This window comes from Solenopsis invicta, unplaced genomic scaffold, assembly GCF_016802725.1.
Source record: "Solenopsis invicta isolate M01_SB unplaced genomic scaffold, UNIL_Sinv_3.0 scaffold_38, whole genome shotgun sequence".
Classification (NCBI taxonomy): Eukaryota; Metazoa; Arthropoda; class Insecta; order Hymenoptera; family Formicidae; genus Solenopsis; species Solenopsis invicta.
In genome coordinates, this window is record NW_024105284.1 from 236,229 (window position 1) to 258,409 (window position 22,181).

At 34.6% G+C, this 22,181-nt stretch overlaps 1 protein-coding gene across 1 annotated transcript in view; it reads left to right on the top strand.

The window, feature by feature from the left end:
• Positions 1–22,181, top strand: part of LOC105204157 (charged multivesicular body protein 4b) — a 62,742-nt gene that overhangs the window by 24,116 nt on the left and 16,445 nt on the right. Inside the window, exon 2 of the mRNA XM_039459369.1 lies at positions 18,573–18,750. Within this exon, the coding sequence (XP_039315303.1) occupies positions 18,573–18,750 (178 nt within the window). The remainder of the gene's footprint in view (positions 1–18,572; positions 18,751–22,181) is intronic.

The following is a 22,181-nucleotide window of genomic DNA, read 5'->3' on the forward strand; positions in this document are numbered from 1 at the left end:
AGTTTATTTTGTTTAAAAATTAATTTATAATTGCAAATTTATAATATAATTGTATAATATATAATATTTTAATTTATTGAAATATTTATTTTTATGTTAAAAATATTTTGTAATTTTTTTTACGGATACTGATAAGGCTTTTTCAGCAAGTTTATGCAATAAATGTTAGTATCCTTAATCATTTTTACTAAATAAAATATTTTGTTATAATTATATAACATGTTTTTTGATAATTATTCTTATTCTGTTTCTTTTTTTGAACAATTACTTTTATTTTATCTAATTTATTTTAAATTAATCTTTAATTTATTAGGAGTATAAGTTTCCGCCGTTTTTTTATCAAAAATTGGGCATTTATTGTGAAAGAACGGTACTTAATGTTTTATTCGAAGTATTATCCATCGCTAGCCACTACTTTATCCCATCTTTCTGGCAGCATACGGATACTGCGTCGGAAGAATGCTTCATCTTTTGAAGCTATCCACAAATCGACCCAATTTTTTGTATCTTTATATGATGTGAAGTGCTCAGACGGGCCATGCGCCATCGATCGAAACAGGTAGTAATCAGAAGGAGCAATGTCTGGTGAATACGGCAGGTGGGGTAAAACTTCCCAATTGAGTGTTTCCAGGTAGGTTTTGACCGGCGCCGCAACATGGACGAGCATTATCATGCAGAAGAATAACTTTGTCGTGTCTGGAGTAGTAGCGGGCACGTTTTTCCTTGAGTACTCGGCTCAATCTCATCAATTGTGTTCGGTAGAGAGCCCCAGTAATGGTTTCATTCGGTTTGAACAACTCATAATACACGACACCAAGCTGATCCCACCAATACACAACATGAGCTTTTTTCCATGAATGTTCGGCTTGGCTGTCGATGTTGAAGCATGGCCAGGTGGTCCCCATGATTTCTTCTTTGGGTTATCGTAGTGGATCCATTTTTCATCACCAGTGACTATACGATGCAAGAAACCCTTTCCTTTATGCCTGGCAAGCAGCATTTCACATGTGAAAAATCGGCGTTCAACGTTTCTCGGCTTCAGTTCATATGGAACCCAGTTTCCTTGTTTTTGAATCATTCCCAATGATTTTAAGCGATGTGAAATTGCTGGTTGAGTCACTCCTAATGTAAGTGCAAGTGCTTCTTGCGTTTGGCACGAATCTTCATTTAATAATGTTTCCAATTCCGCGTCTTCGTACACTTTCGGCCTTCCGCTACGTTCTTTGTCTTCGACGTCAAATTCACCGTTCTTAAACTTGTGAAACCACTCACGGCAACTTCTCTCACTTAAGGCAGCCTCATCATATGCTTCTACAAGCAATCGATGCGCCTCGGCTGCAGATTTCTTCAAATAAAAGAAGTAAATCGAAAGCTCCCACAAATGACGTTTATTCGGCTCAAAACTCGACATTTTTACACGAAAAAAGATATATGATGCTGATACAAAATTGCTAATATTTTAAGGTTATTTTGATGCCAGATGTCCAACCTTACGATATAACGTTTTACAACAGACAATTTCAACCATAACATACTAGTGGCGCCATTTTTTGTGAAACGGCGGAAATTTATTTATACTCCTAATATATTAACAAAAAATATAAAAATTTCAATTTTTGTTTACTGGGTTCCGCGCGCTTACAACACGTTTCTGAGGGACTGGAGGGGTAGGCCGGCCAGCCCGGCCCGCCTGGCAGCACTGCTCACACGTCAATCTACAGCGAAGTGATTGATAGCGCGAGGAAATTCGGTAGGCGGCACGCAGGATCTCTCGCCCCACGCACGGTGACTCTTCGCGCCCCGCTATTGGTTACGTCTTATAACGCGGTCTTTGCGACCCTCTAATCAGGTTGTTGCGTTGCGGCCCGCAATTCGAAGTATGTCGATGTCTTCGGGCAGCTTACGACTTTTCCCGTGGTTTTTCCGAGGCCGGACGGCTATCCTTACGGAATCTTCGATGTCTGCTGCTTCCGCGCTCGGGATCAAATCAGGAACACCTTCTCGCAGCTCCTCGTTTGGGATCTTCCACGCGATGATCTCTGTGGAGTGTCGACGTTCCCTTCGTCTGACTTTTTTTTTCCTGCAAAATTTAGCGGCCTTATTGTTGCGTACGGGCGCGACGGTGAGAGATGACTTAATTAAATGAATAGAGATCACCTGTCGTGTGCGCTACTGCGATCTTGCGCATGATCCGTAAAGCTCCGGGTGACGGTACGTCTTTCTGCAGTCTTTTTGTTGAGTGAGATCTTGTTGATACAAGATTGATTTTTGTCAGCCGACGATCTGCAAAACGTTGCTAAAATTTCAGGGACGAATACACGCTCACAAACAAAAACGCGAAATCATTAGCGCACGCGCCAACACGTCCGTCTCCGAGCCGAGAGGACGTAGAGCCGCGGCGTGCGCTTCCCGGCCGGATGTTACGATCTTTGTGACGGACAGCCGAACAAGATTTTACATCACAATAAATATATACAGGGTGATTCAGAATAACCCGTTGTCTTTTAAGGAGCGTATTCCTGATCGAATTCTAAAACGATTTTTCCTTTGCCAAAAATTTGTCAGACGCTTAGATTTTAGAATATCAGCCGATTAAGTTAGCGTATCACGAGTCAAATACAGATGGTACGCAGAGGCGGCGCACTCACCGTTACGTGCGGGTGTGTCGTGAGGTGCCTGCTGCGCTCAGCTGATACATACAACACACAAGTCTTTCTCCCCTCTCACTCACTCTCTCTCTCTCTCTCTCTCTCTCTCTCTCTCTCTCTCTCTCTCTCTCTCTCTCTCTCTCTGTTACATCACAATGCTAACTTTAACTTAAAAATGTAATTAATTTTCTTCTTAATTTTAATAATTTTAATAAGAGAAGTGCCAGGAAATTCTTTGTACAGTCAAAAAATCGAACAAAGAATTGCACGAAATCTACAAAAGTATTTACATCTCGAGTTTTTAGAAACAGTAGTACTTTTTTGTCACAGAGAGAGAGAGAGAGAGAGAGAGAGAGAGAGAGAGAGAGAGAGAGAGATGGGGGGGGGGAAAGCCTGCATCACGATGGACGGTGGTCACTTTGAGCACTTTTTATGAAGAAAATTCTTCAAAGAGAATTAATCTGCCCTTTTCAGGGCAACCAAATAATTTATTTCGAGGAACAATCTTTTAGTTTTAACAAATTATTACACTGAGAAAAAAATTTATTTGAATACTTGCAATGACACAATTTATTAAATGTAAATAAATACATGTATTTATTCAGTAAAAAAATGATAGTTAAATTACATTAGTGATTCTTGTATTAAAAAAATATTTAATTACATTTGTTTGACATAATAAATTATGTCATTGCAAGTATTCAAACAAATATTTATTAAAATTCAATAACTTTTTCTTAGTGTAAAATCTCTTGATATAAAACAATAATTTTAATAAAATAAATAGAAAAATATTTTTCAATAAATTTTATTATTAAAAACAATATTAATTACTACTTTACTTTTAAATTGCCGCGTTTTAACTTCTGTTTGACAAATCACGCATTCATATTCGATCATAATGTAACCCATAAAATCAGTCGGCTCTTTCCTGTTGTCGAGTAAACACGTGTTGTCTGTTTGTCGCGCGTAAACACGAGTTTTATCGAGCTACATATTTTCGCACGCCGAATGACTAATAATTATTTGCAGTGATCGTTACTCGAAGTGATCGTTAATTAGTTACTCAAGTTTTATCAAGTGAATGAATCGTGTATTATGATACTAAAGTACTACTGTTTCTAAAAACTCGAGATGTAAATACTTTTGTAGATTTCGTGCAATTCTTAGTTCGATTCTTCGACTGTATAAAGACTTTCCTGGCACTTCTCTTATTAAAATCACTAAAATTAAGAAGAAAATGAATTACATTTTTAAGTTAAAGCTAGCATTGTGATGTGACAGAGAGAGAGAGAGAGAGAGAGAAGAGAGAGAGAGAGAGAGAGAGAGAGGAGAGAGGGAGAGGGAGAGGGAGAGAGAGAGAGAGAGAGAGAGAGAGAGAGAGAGAGAGAGAGAGAGAGAGAGAGAGAGAGAGAGAGAGTAAGAGGGGAGAAAGACTTGTGTGTTGTATCAGCTTAGCGCAGCAGGCACCTTACGACACACCCGCGCGTAACGGTGAATGCGCCGTCCCTGCGTAACATCTGTATTCGACCCGTGATACGCTAACTTAATCGGCTGATATTTCAAAATCTAAGCGTCTGACAAATTTTTGGCAAAGGAAAAATCGTCTTAGAATTCGACCGGGAATACGTCCCTTGAAAGACAACGGGTTATTTTGAATCACCCTGTATATATATATTATATATATATATATATATATATATATGTATATATGTACATGTGTATGCATATGTATAATTGTACTTTAAGGAGGGAACCTTATGTAAACAGCCGTTTTTTCTCGAATTTTTAAAAAAAATTGGCAAAATATATAGAAAAATGACAAATTATACGATAATATTTAATATTTAAACTAATTAAAATTTTTTTTTTTTTTTTTTTTTTAAAGCATGGTGGTACAGCAGCTGTCTGAATTTTGCTCCTCGAATTTGCGCCGGGAAACGCCGAGGTCATAAAATTAATTTGAAACAAAAATTTCAAGAAAATTTAATACATGTCAAAACATAGCGAATTTGGTTGGATTGCACTAGTGCGCACTGGTGCACATTTAAAGCCGCCGTGCCGATCTAATCTTATTTAAAAATAAAAATAAATACCTTAAATGATAAAATATGTATTTTACCAAATTATATAATAAAATATTGATTGAGGATTTCACAATTTAATATGTTTATATGGGTATTTATAGTAAATACATATTTTTACGTCGATTTTGTGTACGACGGTGTTTAATGTACACCAGTGCGTACTAGTGCGTCCAATCGAATTTGCAAATATACAGGGTGTCCCAAAAAGCTCGCATCCCATTTTAAGAGCGGATTCTTTAGAAAATTCTAAGAAGAAAATCCTAATACAAAAATGTCGAGGGTATAATGGTTTTTAAATTATTTGCGATTAAAATTTACGAATTACTGAGCTGACATTTCGCGCGCTCAGGCATGGTGACATGACAAAGGTACCACAAGGGTACCTCTTGACATTGAGGTTGTCATATAAATACGCAATGACATTTATATTAAGAAATTACTACTGTAGGAAACATATTTGTACAATACATATGCACAATTAATGTTTTCAACAAAATATCAATTTAATAACAAGATGTTACGATAGCCGTTGGGTCAGCTGTCAAAATAAGTTCATGTTCATATGATAAGAACTTTTATGGTAACATATCAATAATGATAACATATCGATAATTTATTTACATTTTTAACTATTAAAAATGTAAATCGGTAATTTAATTGATATAAACGCGATAATGTCAAATAGACATAATTTGATATGTCTGAATTCTATTTTATCAACATATTCAATCTTTTTCATATTATCACATAAATTATCGATATTATCGATATGTTACCATAAAAGTTCTTATCACATGAACATGGTAATGAACTTATTTTGACAGCTGACCCAACGGCTATCGTAACATCTTGTTATTAAATTGATTTTGTTGAAAACATTAATTGTGCATATGTAATGTACAAATATGTTTCCAAAAGTAATAATTTCTTAATATAAATGTCATTGCGTATTTATATGACAACCTCAATGTCAAGAGGTACCCTTGTGGTACCTTTGTCATATCACCATGCCCTTTTTTTTGTTTTTTTTTTGTTTACGGAGAGGAAATGCGTTACCGCATACCCCAGGCCCCGGGGGAGGCCTGGTGGTTATGTAGGGCTCTTTCCCGCCGACGACGTGTCGGCGGGGACATATCCACTAAAACCTCTCCGGGTGTCCTGCCCTGGTCCATGACTGGGGGGCTCCGGGAACGCGTGCAGCATACTTCCGGAGCCCCCCCGGACCCAGTCGGCCATAGGCCGATTCGTCACGCCGGGTGCACCCTAACGTGGGCGCACCCGGCAGGGCTGGGCCTGATCTGCCCTAGGTCGGGGGAGGGGGACACCAGCCCCCCCCGCCTCTTCCCCTGGTGGTTTGGCGGTAAAGCTTGGGGTATCCGGCCCCCGCCGTAGCCCCGGGCCTCTTCGCGCGCCGCGCTGGCGGCGGCGCGGTCCTCATAACTGCGCTGGGGGGGGGGGGAAACTTCCCTCGCCCCCCCCTCCCCGGCGAGGCAGAGGGGGGTACGGCTCCGCGTTACATCGCAGAGTCGTCCCCCCCGGACCGTCAGGTCGGGTCTGCCTCGCATATCACCATGCCTGAGCGCGCGAAATGTCAGCTTAGTGATTCGTAAATTTTAATCGCGAATAATTTGAAAACCATTATACCCTCGACATTTTTGTATTAGGATTTTCTTCTTAGAATTTTCCAAAGAATCCGCTCTTAAAATCGGATGCGAGCTTTCTAGGACACCCTGTATATAATTTATGTATAATACATTTTATAGTTAAATATATAGTACAAAATTTTCTTTTTTTAAAAAAAAAGGGTAAAAGAAGATGCCAAGCAAGTATGTGCGCCTCAAATCTTTATTTTTTCGACAAAATCCAAGTATGTATATTAATTTTAATTTTTCTACAAAATCTAAATAGTACTATCTTTGTATTGTCAATAAAAAATTTTCCTATTTCAACCCAAATAGTTGATAAAATTTAAATGGTACTATCTTTGTATTTTCATTGAAAAATCTTGTTTTAATCTTAATCCAAGTGATATTTATTTAAAAAATGATATTTTAAAATTGTAATATGTATTTTTTGTAATATGTATGTTTCCAAACAATACATGAAAACTTTAAATTGCACCAATTATAAATAGAATACATTGTTTTTTTATTAATTAGAATATATTGGCAAGTATAAAATTTTATTAACATAAAAATTTTTAATGTACAAAAACTTAGTGCTGCTAGACGTCTAAATATTATAAGGTTGTAAAATACAGTAATTATAGTAATTAAAAAAAAATTGTAATGACTTACAATGTTACTTAAATGCTAAAGAAACTTAATCATTTTTTTGCTTATTAGAGGTCTAGTAACGCCAAGTTTTTGTACATTAAACATTTTTTATTTTAATAAAATTTTCTTAACACTGTTTTCTCTATGATTTTATTGAGATTAAATGTTATATTCTATTCATTGATTTCATTGAAATTTTTAAAAATTGAATACACTTATTTGGGTTAAAATAAAAAATTTTTTAATAGGAATACAAAGATAGTACCACTTGGGTTTTATTTATCAATTATTATTTGAATTGGAATTGGAAGACTCTTAAATAGAAATACAAAAGTGTTACTATTTGGATTTTTTGTTAAACATAATACAACAGTTATTTCAAAGAACAATACAAGTATTTTATTTGTAATTAGCGTAATTTAGAAATTTTATATTTAAAAAAAAATACCTATCACAAATAATACATATTACACAATTTTAAGATATTATTTTTTAAATACATTATTAAGTATATATTAACCCAAGAGTTAAGATTGGAAGATATTTCAATGAAAATACAAAAATATTACCACTTGGGTTTTACGTACCATTTGGATTGGAATAGGAAGGTTTTTCATTAATACTATTGGGTGCACAACTTAATTTGGTCCGTTTTTTTGCTTGAAAGTATTGTCCATTGCTAGCTACTACTTTTTTCCATTTTTCTGGCAATTTATGGATTCCGTCGCGGAAGAAGCGTTCATTTTTTGAAGCCAAGAATGAATTGAGCCAATTTTTGATACCTTGTTCTGAAGTGAAGCGTAGTCCAGTTAAAGCGTTCTGCATCGATCAAAACAAACAGTTGGAAGGGGCAAGGTTTGAGCTATAAGGCGGGTGAGTTAGAACTTCCCATCCGCTATTTTCCAAATTTTAATTGGAACAGCAACATGAAGCCGAGCGTTGTCATGGTGAAAGATTATGGACTCGTGTTTGATTGCATATTCTGGACGTTTTTTGACTATAGCTTGCTTTAAACGGATCAATTGTTGCCTATAGAAGTTTCCCGTGATGATTTGACCAAGTTTTAACAGCTCATAGTCGATCACACCCTTCTGATTCCACCAAACAGAGCATTACCTTGGCATCATGGATATTTGGCTTCGGCGTTGATATTTCCGGTTGGCCGGGCTTTACATACGATTTTTTGCGTTTTGAGTTGTTGTAGTGAATCCATTTTTTGTCCTCGGTAATGATTCGATGCAGACAAAACTTCTTTTTGTACCGTTCAAGAAACATTTTGGACATGCAAAATTGTCGTTTGATATCTCTCGGTTTCAATTTGTGTGGGACCCAATTTCCTTGCTTTTGGATGTATCCCACGGCTTTGAGTCGTTTCGAAATAACTTGTTGAGTAACTTCCAATGATTTTGCGAGCTTTTTTTGCGTTTGACACGAATCTTGATGGAGTAATGTTTCTAATTCTTTATCTTCAAATTTTTTTGGTTTACCCGAACGCTCTTTGTCTAAAACACTAAAATCACCACTTTTAAATTGTTGAAACCATTTTCTGCAAGATTTATCCGATGGTGCAGATTCACCATACACTTCCACAAGCATTCGATGCGCTTTAGCTGTACTTTTCTTCCAATTGAAACAGAAAATTAAAACTTTCCGAAAATGGTGCTTATTTGGAACGAAACTTGACGTTTTTAACGCAGTAAAAATTAAACTTGTTGTGCAAAATTTAAAGGCTTATAAACAATATTTGGTTGACAGATGTTGACATTTCACGATATAGCAAAAATTAGCTGTCGTCGTCAACCATTTATAGCACCTGGAGCCATTTTTTGAAAACGGACCGAAGTTGTACACTCAATACAAAGATAGTACTACTTAGGTTTTGTAGCAAAAATAAAGATTTGAGGCGTATACACTTAGTTGGCGCCTTTTTTACCTTTTTATTGAAAAGGTAATTTTGTACTCATCATACATTTTGTGGTATTAATCAATGTGTATGTTTTTTGTAATAAAGGACATATTTCATCTTACAAGGGGAACCCTTGAGATGGTCCTCATCGATTTTAATAAAATTTTATGGGTGTGTAATATTTATTTATCTCTACTGTGTGAGTGAATATTACACACCCATAAAATTTTATTAAAATTTCTAAGTTGTGGAACGAACGGCTTTATTGTAGTACCATTATATAAAGAGGATTAAGTACTATTGCGCGGTAGGTTAAAGCGTGAAGTGCGGTGGCTGAGGAGACTAGGTGCGCGCCTTTTATTTTGTCGTCGACGGCCGCGTGTGCTCGAAATCTTGCAGTGCCAATTTTTTTTTTCAAGATTGGCTACATTTATTAATTGTAATTAATTTTTATTATTTTTAGCAAGATATTAATAGTTATATACTATTTGTTATGTAACAAAATGTAATAATCAGAAAGCTTGCATATTCAAGTTTATTTATTTATTTATATTTATTATACAATTCTGACATTGCTGTACATTGTCTTGATATTATTGTTGGCGAAGAAAGAACAAAATTGAATATGCGATATGCGAATGATGCAATTAGAATTCAATTGTTAACACATTATTTATTATCTGCGCCGAAATTTGAAAATATGCTACAATTTGCTTGGTACGCGTCAAAGTTAGCACATGAACGCGAAATTTTTAGTAATGTGAATCAATTATGTTTTTCTGTAAACTTATATAATATTAAATGTTCTTATAAAACACGTTATTCTTTTATACAATGTTTATGGTGTACAGTCACTTTGTTTCCAATGCTTTTATGTAAAATTGTTACTCCCAACATTTTATAGCAATGTCAGAATTGTATAATAAATAAATAAATAAACTTGAATAAATATGCAAACTTTTTGATTATTACATTTTGTTACATATAACGAATAATATATAACGTTTAATATCTTGTTAAAAATAATAAAAATTAATTACAATTGATAAATGTAAAGCTATTATTAAAAAAAAAAAAATTTGGCACTGCGAGGTTTTGAACACACGCGGCCGCCGAGGACAAAATAGAAGGCGCGCACCTAGTTTCTTCATCCACTGCACTTTACGCTTTAACCTACTGCGCAATACTACTTACCGCACAGCGCGGTGAATGCCAAACTTCACATGCAAATTTCTCTGAAACAAAGGCCTATGCACCCAAACGCTTTGACACTTTTTATACTCTTGATCACCCCTTTCGAATAAACAAAGGTTTATCTGATTCCGTGTTTTACAATTTGTAGCATCTCCTTGTGAATATAAGAATTTGTATTTATATTTATTTATACATTTATGATACATATTAATATTTTTGAATAAATGAATGAATGAAGAATACTAATGATACTAATAATATTTAATACTGTGGATGGAGCTGTATCGATGATTGACGTTACAAGAACTTATTATGTGACTCATGTGACAAGTAAAAAGATTAGCGTAGAAAATAAAACGTAGGAAAAGATTATGTAACGATATGATTTTTCTCGGGATCGCGGATTAGCTCGCCGGTGCCAGGGTCGAGAAAAGAAGGAACTCTAACTTGTAAAGAAATTGAACAAAATATTTATTTTAAGTAAGTCTCTCCACACCAGTGTTGCTATCAGGGACGCTTTCTCGCGCATGTGTATTCAGATACAAGCTCAATGTGATATCACATTTAGTAAAAAGAAGGTATTCGAGGGGGTAACCACTTAATATAATTGTGGGACAATATCTCCGAAATCACTTTAAGATCTTTACGAAATTTTTGTGTAAAATTATCTGTAATGAGATTAAATAAAATTATAAAAAATAATAACAATAACAAATAAAATCATGTAATCTGTGAGACAACGTGTCATGTTACGGCCTTAAATTTATTGTTGGCCATAATACGCATGTGCAAGAAAGCGTCCCTGATAGCAACACTGCTCCACACTCCGTGTTACATGAATATAAAAAAAATTTATTATAAATGAGGAAGTTGACATCTTTAGGACTCGTGTCCCACGGTACGTATTTTACTCGCGGGAACTTAAAATCTAATAATATCGTACGCGGTGTCGTTGAGTTCTAGTTAACTATTACGTTTGAACACAAATAATATCACGGTAACGTGCTTCTTACTAAATAACGACGCTCGAATACGAGTAAAGAAATGTTTTATAACGCAAATCTTAAAGCTAACGCAGTTCTTATAACTAAAGCTTGAATACGGCGAATTATAAGAGTAACGCGGATCTTAACATTAACGCGACTTAACATCTATAACATTTGCCTGAGGAAGGGGTAAAGATACGCTCGCTACGCGAAGAGGGCGCTTGGTCGGACGGGGAACGCTCGGGACGGAGGATATTTGAGGAAATTTCTTGAGAAAGGTCCGGCGAGGAAATTGGAACTCCTGGGGAAAAGCGTTATCGCCGACCTGATGGTACTATTATTAATTTGCTCTGAAAATAAAACTAAAAGTTAAGAGTCAAAATACAGGACAGGTAACAGGTAAAGGAACGGGTAACCGAGTACGCCCGGTATCAGGAAGCCGAGAACACCCAGCCAAGGAGCTCCGAGTACTCCCGGAGTGTCGGCACCGGTGATTCGGAATCGACTGGTTGCTTCGACCTGGTGTGGCTCCGTATTTATATCCTCGGGCCGCCTATGCAGTTTAACCCACATGGTTTTCTCATTTTTGGCGTGCACCCACGCGCACGTGCTCGCGCGATGCTATGCGTGACGTCACGCGACCGGGCGTGAGAGCGAGCGAGACGGAGAACGATACCGAAGTCACGTGGCCGGGGGCGCGAGCGAAAGAGACGGACCGATATTCCGCGATCGGGCGTGCGAGCGAGAGGGCAATAAAATTTTACCTGCGTAACGAGGCTATCGTTACAATTAGTATTGTTTTTATTAATTATTTTCGAAAATTTTTATTGAAAGTTTTATTAAAGTTAAATTTAATTAGTAGAGAGAGATATTTTGACCGTTGCTATATCAATACAAATTGAACAAGAATGCCTTCTACGGTCGTAGCTACGTCTTCGTGCTTGTATTATTTGTGTGATTTTATATACTTTCCTCAAATTGAACTTGAGGACCATAGAAGTCATTCTTGTTCAATTTGTATTAAATTTATTTTTCTTATACTGCTCTCATATCATATTATTTTCGAAAATTATTATATTTTTTAATTAATCCATTTTTACTAAAGGTGTTTTGAATATTTAATTGATGAATAATTCTGACTTATTACTTTTTATAAATTAAATCATAATCATAAATATATTAATTACAATTAATGAGTGGAAAACAGGCTAATGAGAATCAGCGCGGGTCAAAGAGCGCAATCATAAATATAGAATTGAATTATTTATTTAATTTAAAATTACAAAACGAACGTTTTGACTCGCTTTGGAGTCATTTTCAGCATAACAAAAAATAGTACAGGCAATAGAAATAGAAGCCGTCGTCAGTCATCGAAAATGGGAAGCATCTAAGTCGCCAACGGTTTGACAAATCCGTGGTGGCATTTTTAACAGTGAAAAATGGTACACAAATGGAATTACTTAAGTAATCAATTTATCACTAGAATTCTAAAAACTGAGTTAAATGACGCTTTTAGATCTGTCAATCATTCCCAACAACAAATTTTCCATCTTTGTAGACAAATCTCGCGACACGTTCCAGCTAATATCTGTCAAGCCTTTCTCAACAGACAGAAGGTTACTTTCCATTTCCAACTTAATCAAGAACATAAAAAGTTGGACAATAAGCTAAATTGGTCGATCTTCAAGACTAGGAAACGCTTTGTTGATAGAATCAAACCAGTTAATTACTACTATTTTTACAAGAACAGGGACGTTTCGGCTTCCGAAACGACGTTGAATGACAGTGCAAAACTAGATTTCTCATTACGGCCAACTAACAATTCTTCTTCACAGGTAGTTCATGTTGACCCAAAAGCCTTTCTTAAATCAATGAATGACTCCTCTCTTTCAAATATCAGGGAAAAATTGTTCATTAACCTATCAACAGCCTAGATTCCGAAAGAAATACAAATTCTTTTACAATTAGGAGACAACTTTTTTCTACCGTTGGTCGACAAAAGAAAAGCAATTTTTGAATACATAAAAAATATTGAGAATAACTTGTACATGTTGAGACCAGATCAACATTTGAACGTCAGAAATCTTTTGATACCAATTATCAACAATATTCTTTTGTTGTCACAGCAAAAAAATGAAGTTACTAACAGACTGAACTTCTTGATGAAATCTACTACTGTATTTATGCGAAATAATCCATGAATTATTTTCACAAAGGTGGACAAAGGCAATATCACGGTAGCTTTAGACAGTAATACTTATAAACAAGAAATACCTCGATGCTTGAGGATCAGGACACTTACGTGCATATTAAGAAAGACCCGATCAACACTCTGATAAAGAACGCGCAGGATTTGCTGACGAAGTGGAAGAAACGCAATTATATCACGGAGGCCAAATATAAGAAAGTGTACTGTAGCGAGGGCAACTTCCCAAGGGTGTATGGTCTTCTTAAGGCCCACAAACCGGGAGTTCTTTTTAGGTTAATTATTTCATCAATTGATAGCCTCTTTTACGGGCTGGCCACCTTTTTGCATGAACTTATTTCAAAAAACATTCCTGAAGCTCCAAGTAGAATAGACAATAGTTTTCAACTGGCTTAAAAACTAAAGGGTAAATACTTGGATCCAGGCTGCATTCTTATTTCTTTAGATGTTGTTTTCTTGTTTACCAACTTCTCAACAGAGTTAGCATTGGAAAACATCTCTAATAGGTGGGAGTACCTTATGAATGCTTGCAGCATTTTGAAGGGAGAATTTTTGCAGGCTGTCAGGCTTATTATGGACTCCACATACTTTAGTTTTGATAACAGGTTCTACAAACAAAAATTTGGCACCCTCATGAGTTTTCCACTTTTATCTATAATTGCTGACCTCGTCATGCAGGATTTAGAGGCTAAGGCTCTTGAAAAAATCGGAATTTGTTTGCCATTTTACTTCAGAAATGTGGATGATATAGTTATGGCAGTTCTAAATAAATTAGTTGATTTCGTTAACGACATTCAACTCGTTTCACCCAAGAATGCAGTTTATGTTGGAGAGAGAGGGCGATAGAATAGATTTTTTGGACATCATTATCATTAAAGACAACAATAAGTTGACGTTTGATTGGTTTCACAAGCTAACTTACTTGGGCTGATACTTAAATTTTTGTTTTGGCTCACTTTTTATCGCAAAAAAGACGGACTGTCATGGGAATGGTTGACAGGGTATTTTTATTATTGGACGCAAAAATTTCATCAAAAGAATATTGAGCTTATTGTTAAAACCTTGTTAATTAATGACTACCCTGCTGAATTTATTTTTGAAACAATCAATAACTGTCTAAAATCTCTTATTCATAAAAGCACATTAAGACAGACAGTCAATAATATCGGCATTAACACTACAAGTGATAGAACGCGATTGTTTTTGTTGCTATATATCCCTACAATTTCAGATAAATTTAAGACCATTACAAATGTAAATGTAAAATTGGCATTTTTTAGTCTTAATAAATTGAACAGGGTTATCAAAGTACAGAAGGATGTCCTCCCAAACAATTTAAAGAAAAACGTCGTGTATAAAATTGCGTGTAAAGACTGCGAGGCGTCATATGTGGGCCAAACCAGCAGGAAATTAAAAACAAGAATTAATGAGCATCGCAACTATATTAATTGGAACACGCACAGTCACTCTGTCATTACAGAACACAGACTTATTTGTAATCACGATTTTGATTGGGAGAACATCAAAATCTTAGATAATGAGCGCTACTTGGGCAGGCAGTTGATTTCCGAAATGCTACATATCCATTTACAAGATAAAAGTCTCAACTTAGAAACGGACACCGAATATTTGCGTCATGCGTATTTCTCGTTATTGAGTAAATTATAATCGATTTAATCCGTCAAAATGATACATAGTTAACTAATATTTTTTTGTAATATTTGAATTATCGTCAATTTATTCTATATTTTTAATATTTATACATTTGAATTTGCCGTTGATTATTTTTAACTACCTGATCTTCGGCGTGACATTCAAGTAAGACGGAATGTTCCGCACAGTCAGTACGCATTTGGACCCAAAACCGTGAACACGTGTTGGTATGAAACGAGTAACGTTTGAGTGCTTACTTTGTTAAGAGAAATTTCTACAGACAAAATTTATTTCAAGCTTCATTAGTCGTCGTCAGCTCGAAATGAGATCCACGAGTACAATACAGTTGCAAGTAAAATAATTTTTCGTCATTTAAAATAATCATTTAACAATTATATAGTGAAGTGTCATTTCTTGCAACACGACGACGAGAAAATATAGTTTTAATTAAAATAATTTTTTGAAATTCAAAATAATTACACGACAGTTATACAGTTAAGTGTCATCTCTTGCGATATTTTTACTGTTAAAAATGCCACCACGGATTTGTCAAATCGTTGGCGACTTGGATGCTTCCCGTTTTCGATGACTGACGACGGCTTCTATTTCTATTGCTTGTACTATTTTTTGTTACGCTGAAGATGACTCTAAAGCGAGTCGAAACGTTTTTTTTTGTAATTTTGAATTAAATGAATGATTCAATTCTATACTTATGATTGCGCTCTTTGACCCGCGCTGACTCTCATTAGCCTATTTTCCACTCATTAATTGTATTTAAATTTTGAGAGTCCGGAACTAATCAATTGTTTAAATATATTAATGTTTGAAAATAACAGTAATAAACAAAAATAGAAAGAAATATTAATCTTTTTAATTTACTGTCACCATAATTAGATTTATATCCTTGTGATATCGATGCATATTTTTATTCACAATACAAAACATTCTTTATTTATCATCCTCATCAGTGTAAAGGAAAAGAAAAGCTTTACAATACCATTGTTGCATAGCTCCATTCCCAGTATAGAAAATCTCATCCGTTCGTTGCCCTCACCAATGTAATATACTTAGAAGACTATTAACATAAAGATTTCAAATAATAATTTGAAAAGAAACTTGCAACGTTAATACAATATTGAAAAAGCAAACTACATTATTTTGTTTATGTATTTTTTTACAGTACAGAATATTGATTACTCAGCCTCATTAGTGTAAAATAGGAGAAACACTTTTAACAAAAATTTTAATGATTATTTGTAACTGAAACTTGTACATACAATCTATTGAAAAAATAGCGTATGTATATTTATTTCTAATATGTATTTTAAATATTAAATTTATTTATATTAAGAAATTATTATCAAAGTAAGTTATTTTAAATGTAATAATAAATTACGAGGGGCGATCCAAAAGTAAGGTTAAAAAGCTTGCAGTGAAGAGAGAATGTTTTATTCAGAAAAACCAATGTATCTACATTAAATTATATCCCTAACTTTATTTTTCGACATAGTCGTCATAGCTGTTTAAGCATTTGTCGCTTTGTGATACGAGGTTAAAAATTCCGTTCTCATAAAATTTGGGCCGTTGCTCTTTTGGCCTAGTTTTTGCGAATTCTTTTATCTCCTTGTTTGAAGTGAATCGTCGGCCTCCTAAATGTTCTTTGAAGTGAAGGAACAGGTGAAAGTTACTTGGAGCGAGGTCCGGGCTGTAGAAAGGGTGCCGATGACGTTTCAGCGGTACTGCTTCAACAGCGTCGTGTTAAAACATCATCGACCATCGGACCTTGCTCCAAGTAACTTTCACTTGTTCCCTCGCTTCAAGGAGCACTTAGGAGGCCGACGGTTTACTTCGAACAAGGAGGTGAAAGACTTCGCGAAAATTTGAAAAAGCAAGGGCCCAAATTTTATGAGAAGGAAATTTTTAACCTCATCACGTAAACGACAAATGCTTAAATAGATATGACTATGTCGAAAAATAATGTTAGAGATATAATTCAATATAGATACTTTGGTTTCTGAATAAAACGTTCCCTCTCCACTGCAGGCTTTGTAACCTTACTTTTGGATCGCCCCTTGTACTTTCAATAAATAATAAACTAATTTATAAGTACATTAGATAAATAATAACAATAAATCAGTATTATTCATCACCGTAAAAAAATTAAGTTCTAACGTCGACTGTGGAGATGCACAGTATTCATTCAAATCATTCTGCATTTATTACCAGATTCTTATGATTGTAAAGCAGAAGATAAGTTCTTATGACATTGTCAAATATATACAGCTCTATTCACAGTATACAGTATTACAAAACATCTCTCGATCACTCTGCCTCATCAGTATCCAGTGGAAGACATTTTTAACATAAAGATTTCAAAGATTATTTGTAATTGAATATTAAAAATTATTTTAATATTACTTGTGTATTAAAAATTATTTTTAATGCAAATTATTTCAAGTGTATCATTAAATTATTAAACAAACGTTGAATACATCTTTAACGAGAACTTTCAATAAATAATGAATTAATATACAAGTATATTAACTTTTGAAAATGGTACATGATATGAGAAAAGTATCAGATTAATATTAGTGTTTTAATTATTAATACTATCAATATTTTTATTTTAAGGATTATTTTTGATTGCTGAGTAGATAATTACTTGGACGAAGTTACATCTAAATCTGATAATCTCGAGTGCTCGCAAGTTGTCGAAGACTCGCGTATAGTATATGAGTCGGTCTTGCACTAGGCGTTTATTCATTATTTTTATTATACATACTTATCCATATTATTACACACTTGACATATTACTTGATTCACTTTATCGTGTTTTTCGCAAAGAGATCACATGTCATCACAAATGAGCGATCTAGCATAAAATCATTCAATCAATCATTTTCTGTAAATAGCCGTAGGTAAGCATAATGAGTCGACGCAATAAATAACAAACGAGCGCCTCTGGTGTTAAAAATATGAAATGGACAACGATGAAAAAAGCGATGACCATATATCTTATATGAATATGAAAATTTTGAGACCTAGATTTTTGCGTCGCGATATTTTTGCTTGTAAGGCACAGAGAGGAAAAAAACACTTTTCTTATACAATTTCCACCCAAGTTAGTCGAGTAGTCGATTGAGACTACTCAGAACTTGATTCAGCTGTTACTGAGATCTGGTAATCTTGGATGCTTGAAAGTAGACGGCTTGTGTAAAGAGACGCGGGTTCTTTGCTCTGCGCATTTACGTAGCGCGAGATATTATCGCGTCTCTTCATTATAAATGATAGCATTTTATAATAATAGTAATAGAATACTTAGGGAAATTTACAGTATTTTATAATAACACGTAGTAATAGAATACCTAGGGAAATCTAGGTTCAAACCCTAGCAAAGGTAATATTTTTTGCAACAATTTTTTTATTTTTTTCTGGGATAGGAGGAGGATCTTAGAGATGCTAGTAAAATTATCTCGCCCCATCTTTTCTTACTCATCACTCTGCCATAATGTTTTTAAATATGATATGCTAGCAGACTGTTAGCATATTGCTAACATTTGCTTAATAGATATAATTACTTGATTGAGTATTAAGATTATTGTATAAATTTTTTTAGCTGCCATCCAAGCGTTGAAGAGAAAAAGGCGATATGACAAGCAATTACAGCAAATTGATGGTACATTGTCTACAATTGAAATGCAAAGAGAAGCGTTGGAGAGTGCAAATACAAACACAGCCGTTCTCACCACCATGAAGGGTGCTGCAGACGCAATGAAAGCTGCGCATCAACATATGTAAAATTTTTAATGCATTTTTATTAATAATTAGCTATTTAAGGGGGAAATTCGGTTTTTTTTACCAAAAACATAGTAAAATTTTAGGAATTTTTTTTTTCAGAAACTAGCTATTTAATTAATTTGAAATTTGCACCATGTTTTTATCCATTTTTTAAGAATATACAGTTTTTTTGTTAATTTTTAATTATAAATAGAGAAGTTATATATGATTGAATGTTACGCTGTGTAAAGTTTTTTATCTATTGGTGTGCACGATATTGATCTTCCAGGTAACCTGAAATAGAAAAAAACGGCGTTTTACTTTATACAAATGCAGTTTTAGTTTGATGAATCAGAAAAAAAAATTATTGCGGAAGTTATTACTTTTTAAATCAAAACTATAGTTTTTACTATCAAAATTTGTCCATTTTTGTTATGTAAAAAAATAGTATGTAACCTATCAATATTTTGGTTCATCAAACGATTAAAGTAATGTTTACTGCACATTCAGGCCAAATTTGAAGTTAATCAGTTCAGTGGTTACAAAGATATCATGCACACCATCCGCAAAAATGCTGTTTTGAGAAAACAGTGTTTAAAGTTTTAAGTTAGTTTATCAAGTACTTACATGATTTTCTGTTACTCAGCTATTTTAGGGCATTATAATAATCATTTCTCTTCTTCGTAGTATTGGTTTTGAACCATTTGTTTGCTTCTATGTTTTGTCCGAGCTTCTTTTGTAGCTTCGAGGCTTCGTCGTGCTGATTTTTCCAGTCGGTATTGATCCCGCTCTTTGGAATATATTAGAAGTATAAATAAGTTTTTGCCGTCTTTATCAAAAATTGGGCATTGTGAAAGAACGGTACCTAATGTTTTATTCGAAGTATTGTCCATTGCTAGCCACTACTTTTTCCCATCTTTCTGGCAGCATACGGATACCGCGTTGGAAGAATGCTTCATCTTTTGAAGCTAACTACAAATCGACCCAATTTTTTGTATCTTTATATGATGTGAAGTCTTGCTCAGACAGGCCATGCGCCATCGAGCGAAACAGGTAGTAATCAGAAGGAGCAAAGTGTGGTGAATACAGCGGGTGGGGTAAAACTTCCCAATTGAGTGTTTCCAGGTAAGTTTTGACCGGCGCCACAACATGTGGACGAGCATTATCATGCAGAAGAATAACTCGTGTCTGGAGTAGTAGTGGGCATGTTTTTCCTTGAGTACTCGGCTCAATCTCATCAATTGTGTTCGGTAGAGAGCCCCAGTAATGATTTCATTCGGTTTGAGCAACTTATAATACACGGCACCAAGCTGATCCCACCAAATACACAACATGAGCCTTTTTCCATGAATGTTTGGCTTGGCTGTCGATGTTGAAGCATGGCCAGGTGGTTCTCATGATTTCTTCTTCTTTGGGTTATCGTATTGGATCCATTTTTCATTATCAGTGACTATACGATGCAAGAAACCCTTTCGTTTATGCCTGGCAAGCAGCATTTCACATGTGAAAAATCGGCGTTCAACGTTTCTCGGCTTTAGTTCATATGGAACCCACTTTCCTTGTTTTTGAATCATTCCCAATGATTTTAAGCGATGTGAAATTGCTGGTTGAGTCACTCCTAATGTAAGTGCAAGTGCTTCTTGCGTTTGGCACGAATTTTCATCTAATAATGTTTCCAATTCCGCGTCTTCGTACACTTTTGGCCTTCCGCTACGTTCTTTGTCTTTGACGTCAAATTCACCGTTCTTAAACTTGTGAAACCACTCACGGCAACTTCTCTCACTTAAGGCAGCCTCACCATATGCTTCTACAAGCAATCGATGCGCCTCGGCTGCAGATTTCTTCAAATTAAAGAAATAAATCAAAAGCTCCCGCAAATGACGCTTATTCGGCTCAAAACTCGACATTTTCGCACGAAAAAAGATATATGATGCTGATACAAAATCGCTAATATTTTAAGGTTATGTTGATGCCAGATGTCCAACCTTACGATATAACGTTTTACAACAGACAATTTCAACCATAACATACTAGTGGCGCCATTTTTTGTGAAACGGCGGAAACTTATTTATACTCCTAATATTTTGGCCTTTTCTCTTATAACTCTTCCTATCATAGTTCAACTCTTCTTTGTCATAGTTTTAAGGACAGCATAAAAACCTTCATTTAAAATTCTGGTTGCTAAATAAGCCGCGATTTCATTTATTTCTGATTAACAATGAAAGTGTTTAGTCGCGAATCGCAGGTAGTATAAAAACTCTTGTTATTATTTTGAGTTTTACCACCCAAACATTTTTTTAACAATTTTCTTGATGATAAATCTTCGAAAATTGGCTTTATGGCTTGCTGAACATCTTCATGTAGTGACGGTTTATGATTGATTTATCAAGACCTGCGCTCGGATTTATTAAGACTGACTCGTAACTCCGTAAGTTTCACGAATTTCAAAATAAAATTTTCTGAAGATATTCTTGAAATGTTAAACTAAAATAATCCATAAGAAAACAAATCGATTTTTTTGACCCAAAAAACCAAATTCCCCCTTAATGTAATCTTTGGATTCTGAGAATAGTATCTAAGAATAACATTTCGGTGTAGCATAAATATGTTAGCATTGTAAAACTTGTCTCCTTTGACAGAAAAATTTAGTGAAATTTTCATAAAATTTTGATGAATTGGACGTTTTATTAAATTTAATGGAATTTTAATGAATAGGGGAAAGTGGAGTAAGTCGAACCTATTTGCAGTTTTTACTCTCTATAAGGCACGAATAAAGTCCGATCGTAAAAACGAAGGTGTCGTTGAAAAGATAATTTAATTTATTTTGTTTCATTTTTGTTTTAGACCATTTTTACGTATTCACTTGTGTTGAATTATAATGGAAAATGTAAAAACGCTTTTTTCAATCCAATTTGGAACTACTGGTTCCAAATCGGACACTTCCATTTTTATCAATTTTTAAATAAAAGATTTTAATCTATTTTTTTTAGTATTGAATAAAAACTAGCAATTTGGCAGTAACAAATAAAAATTTTATTTAAAAAATCAAATTAATGACAATTTACATAATTAGACGTTTTACGGTTATATTATGAAATGGTTATTATATAATTACAGTTGAAATCAATAATATTCAATTATTCCGAGTCTGATGACTCATATTTTACTAATTTAACGTTTCTAGGACGTTCTAAGTTTGGTCGACTGATCGTCAGTGTTACGATTAGGTTGCAATTCCGATTTAAAAGTCCGATTTGGACACGAGTTCTTTTGAACTTTGGAAGAAATTTTACAATAAACCGCAAATGTGATCACAAAATGATTGACATTTTTGAATTCTACACTCTTTAATTATTTTAAATCAATTAGCTTTCAAAATTTTAGTACTTTTTAAATAACGATTTACAAGAATTTTCTTTTTTTTTTTTAATTTTTGCTTGATGGCTAA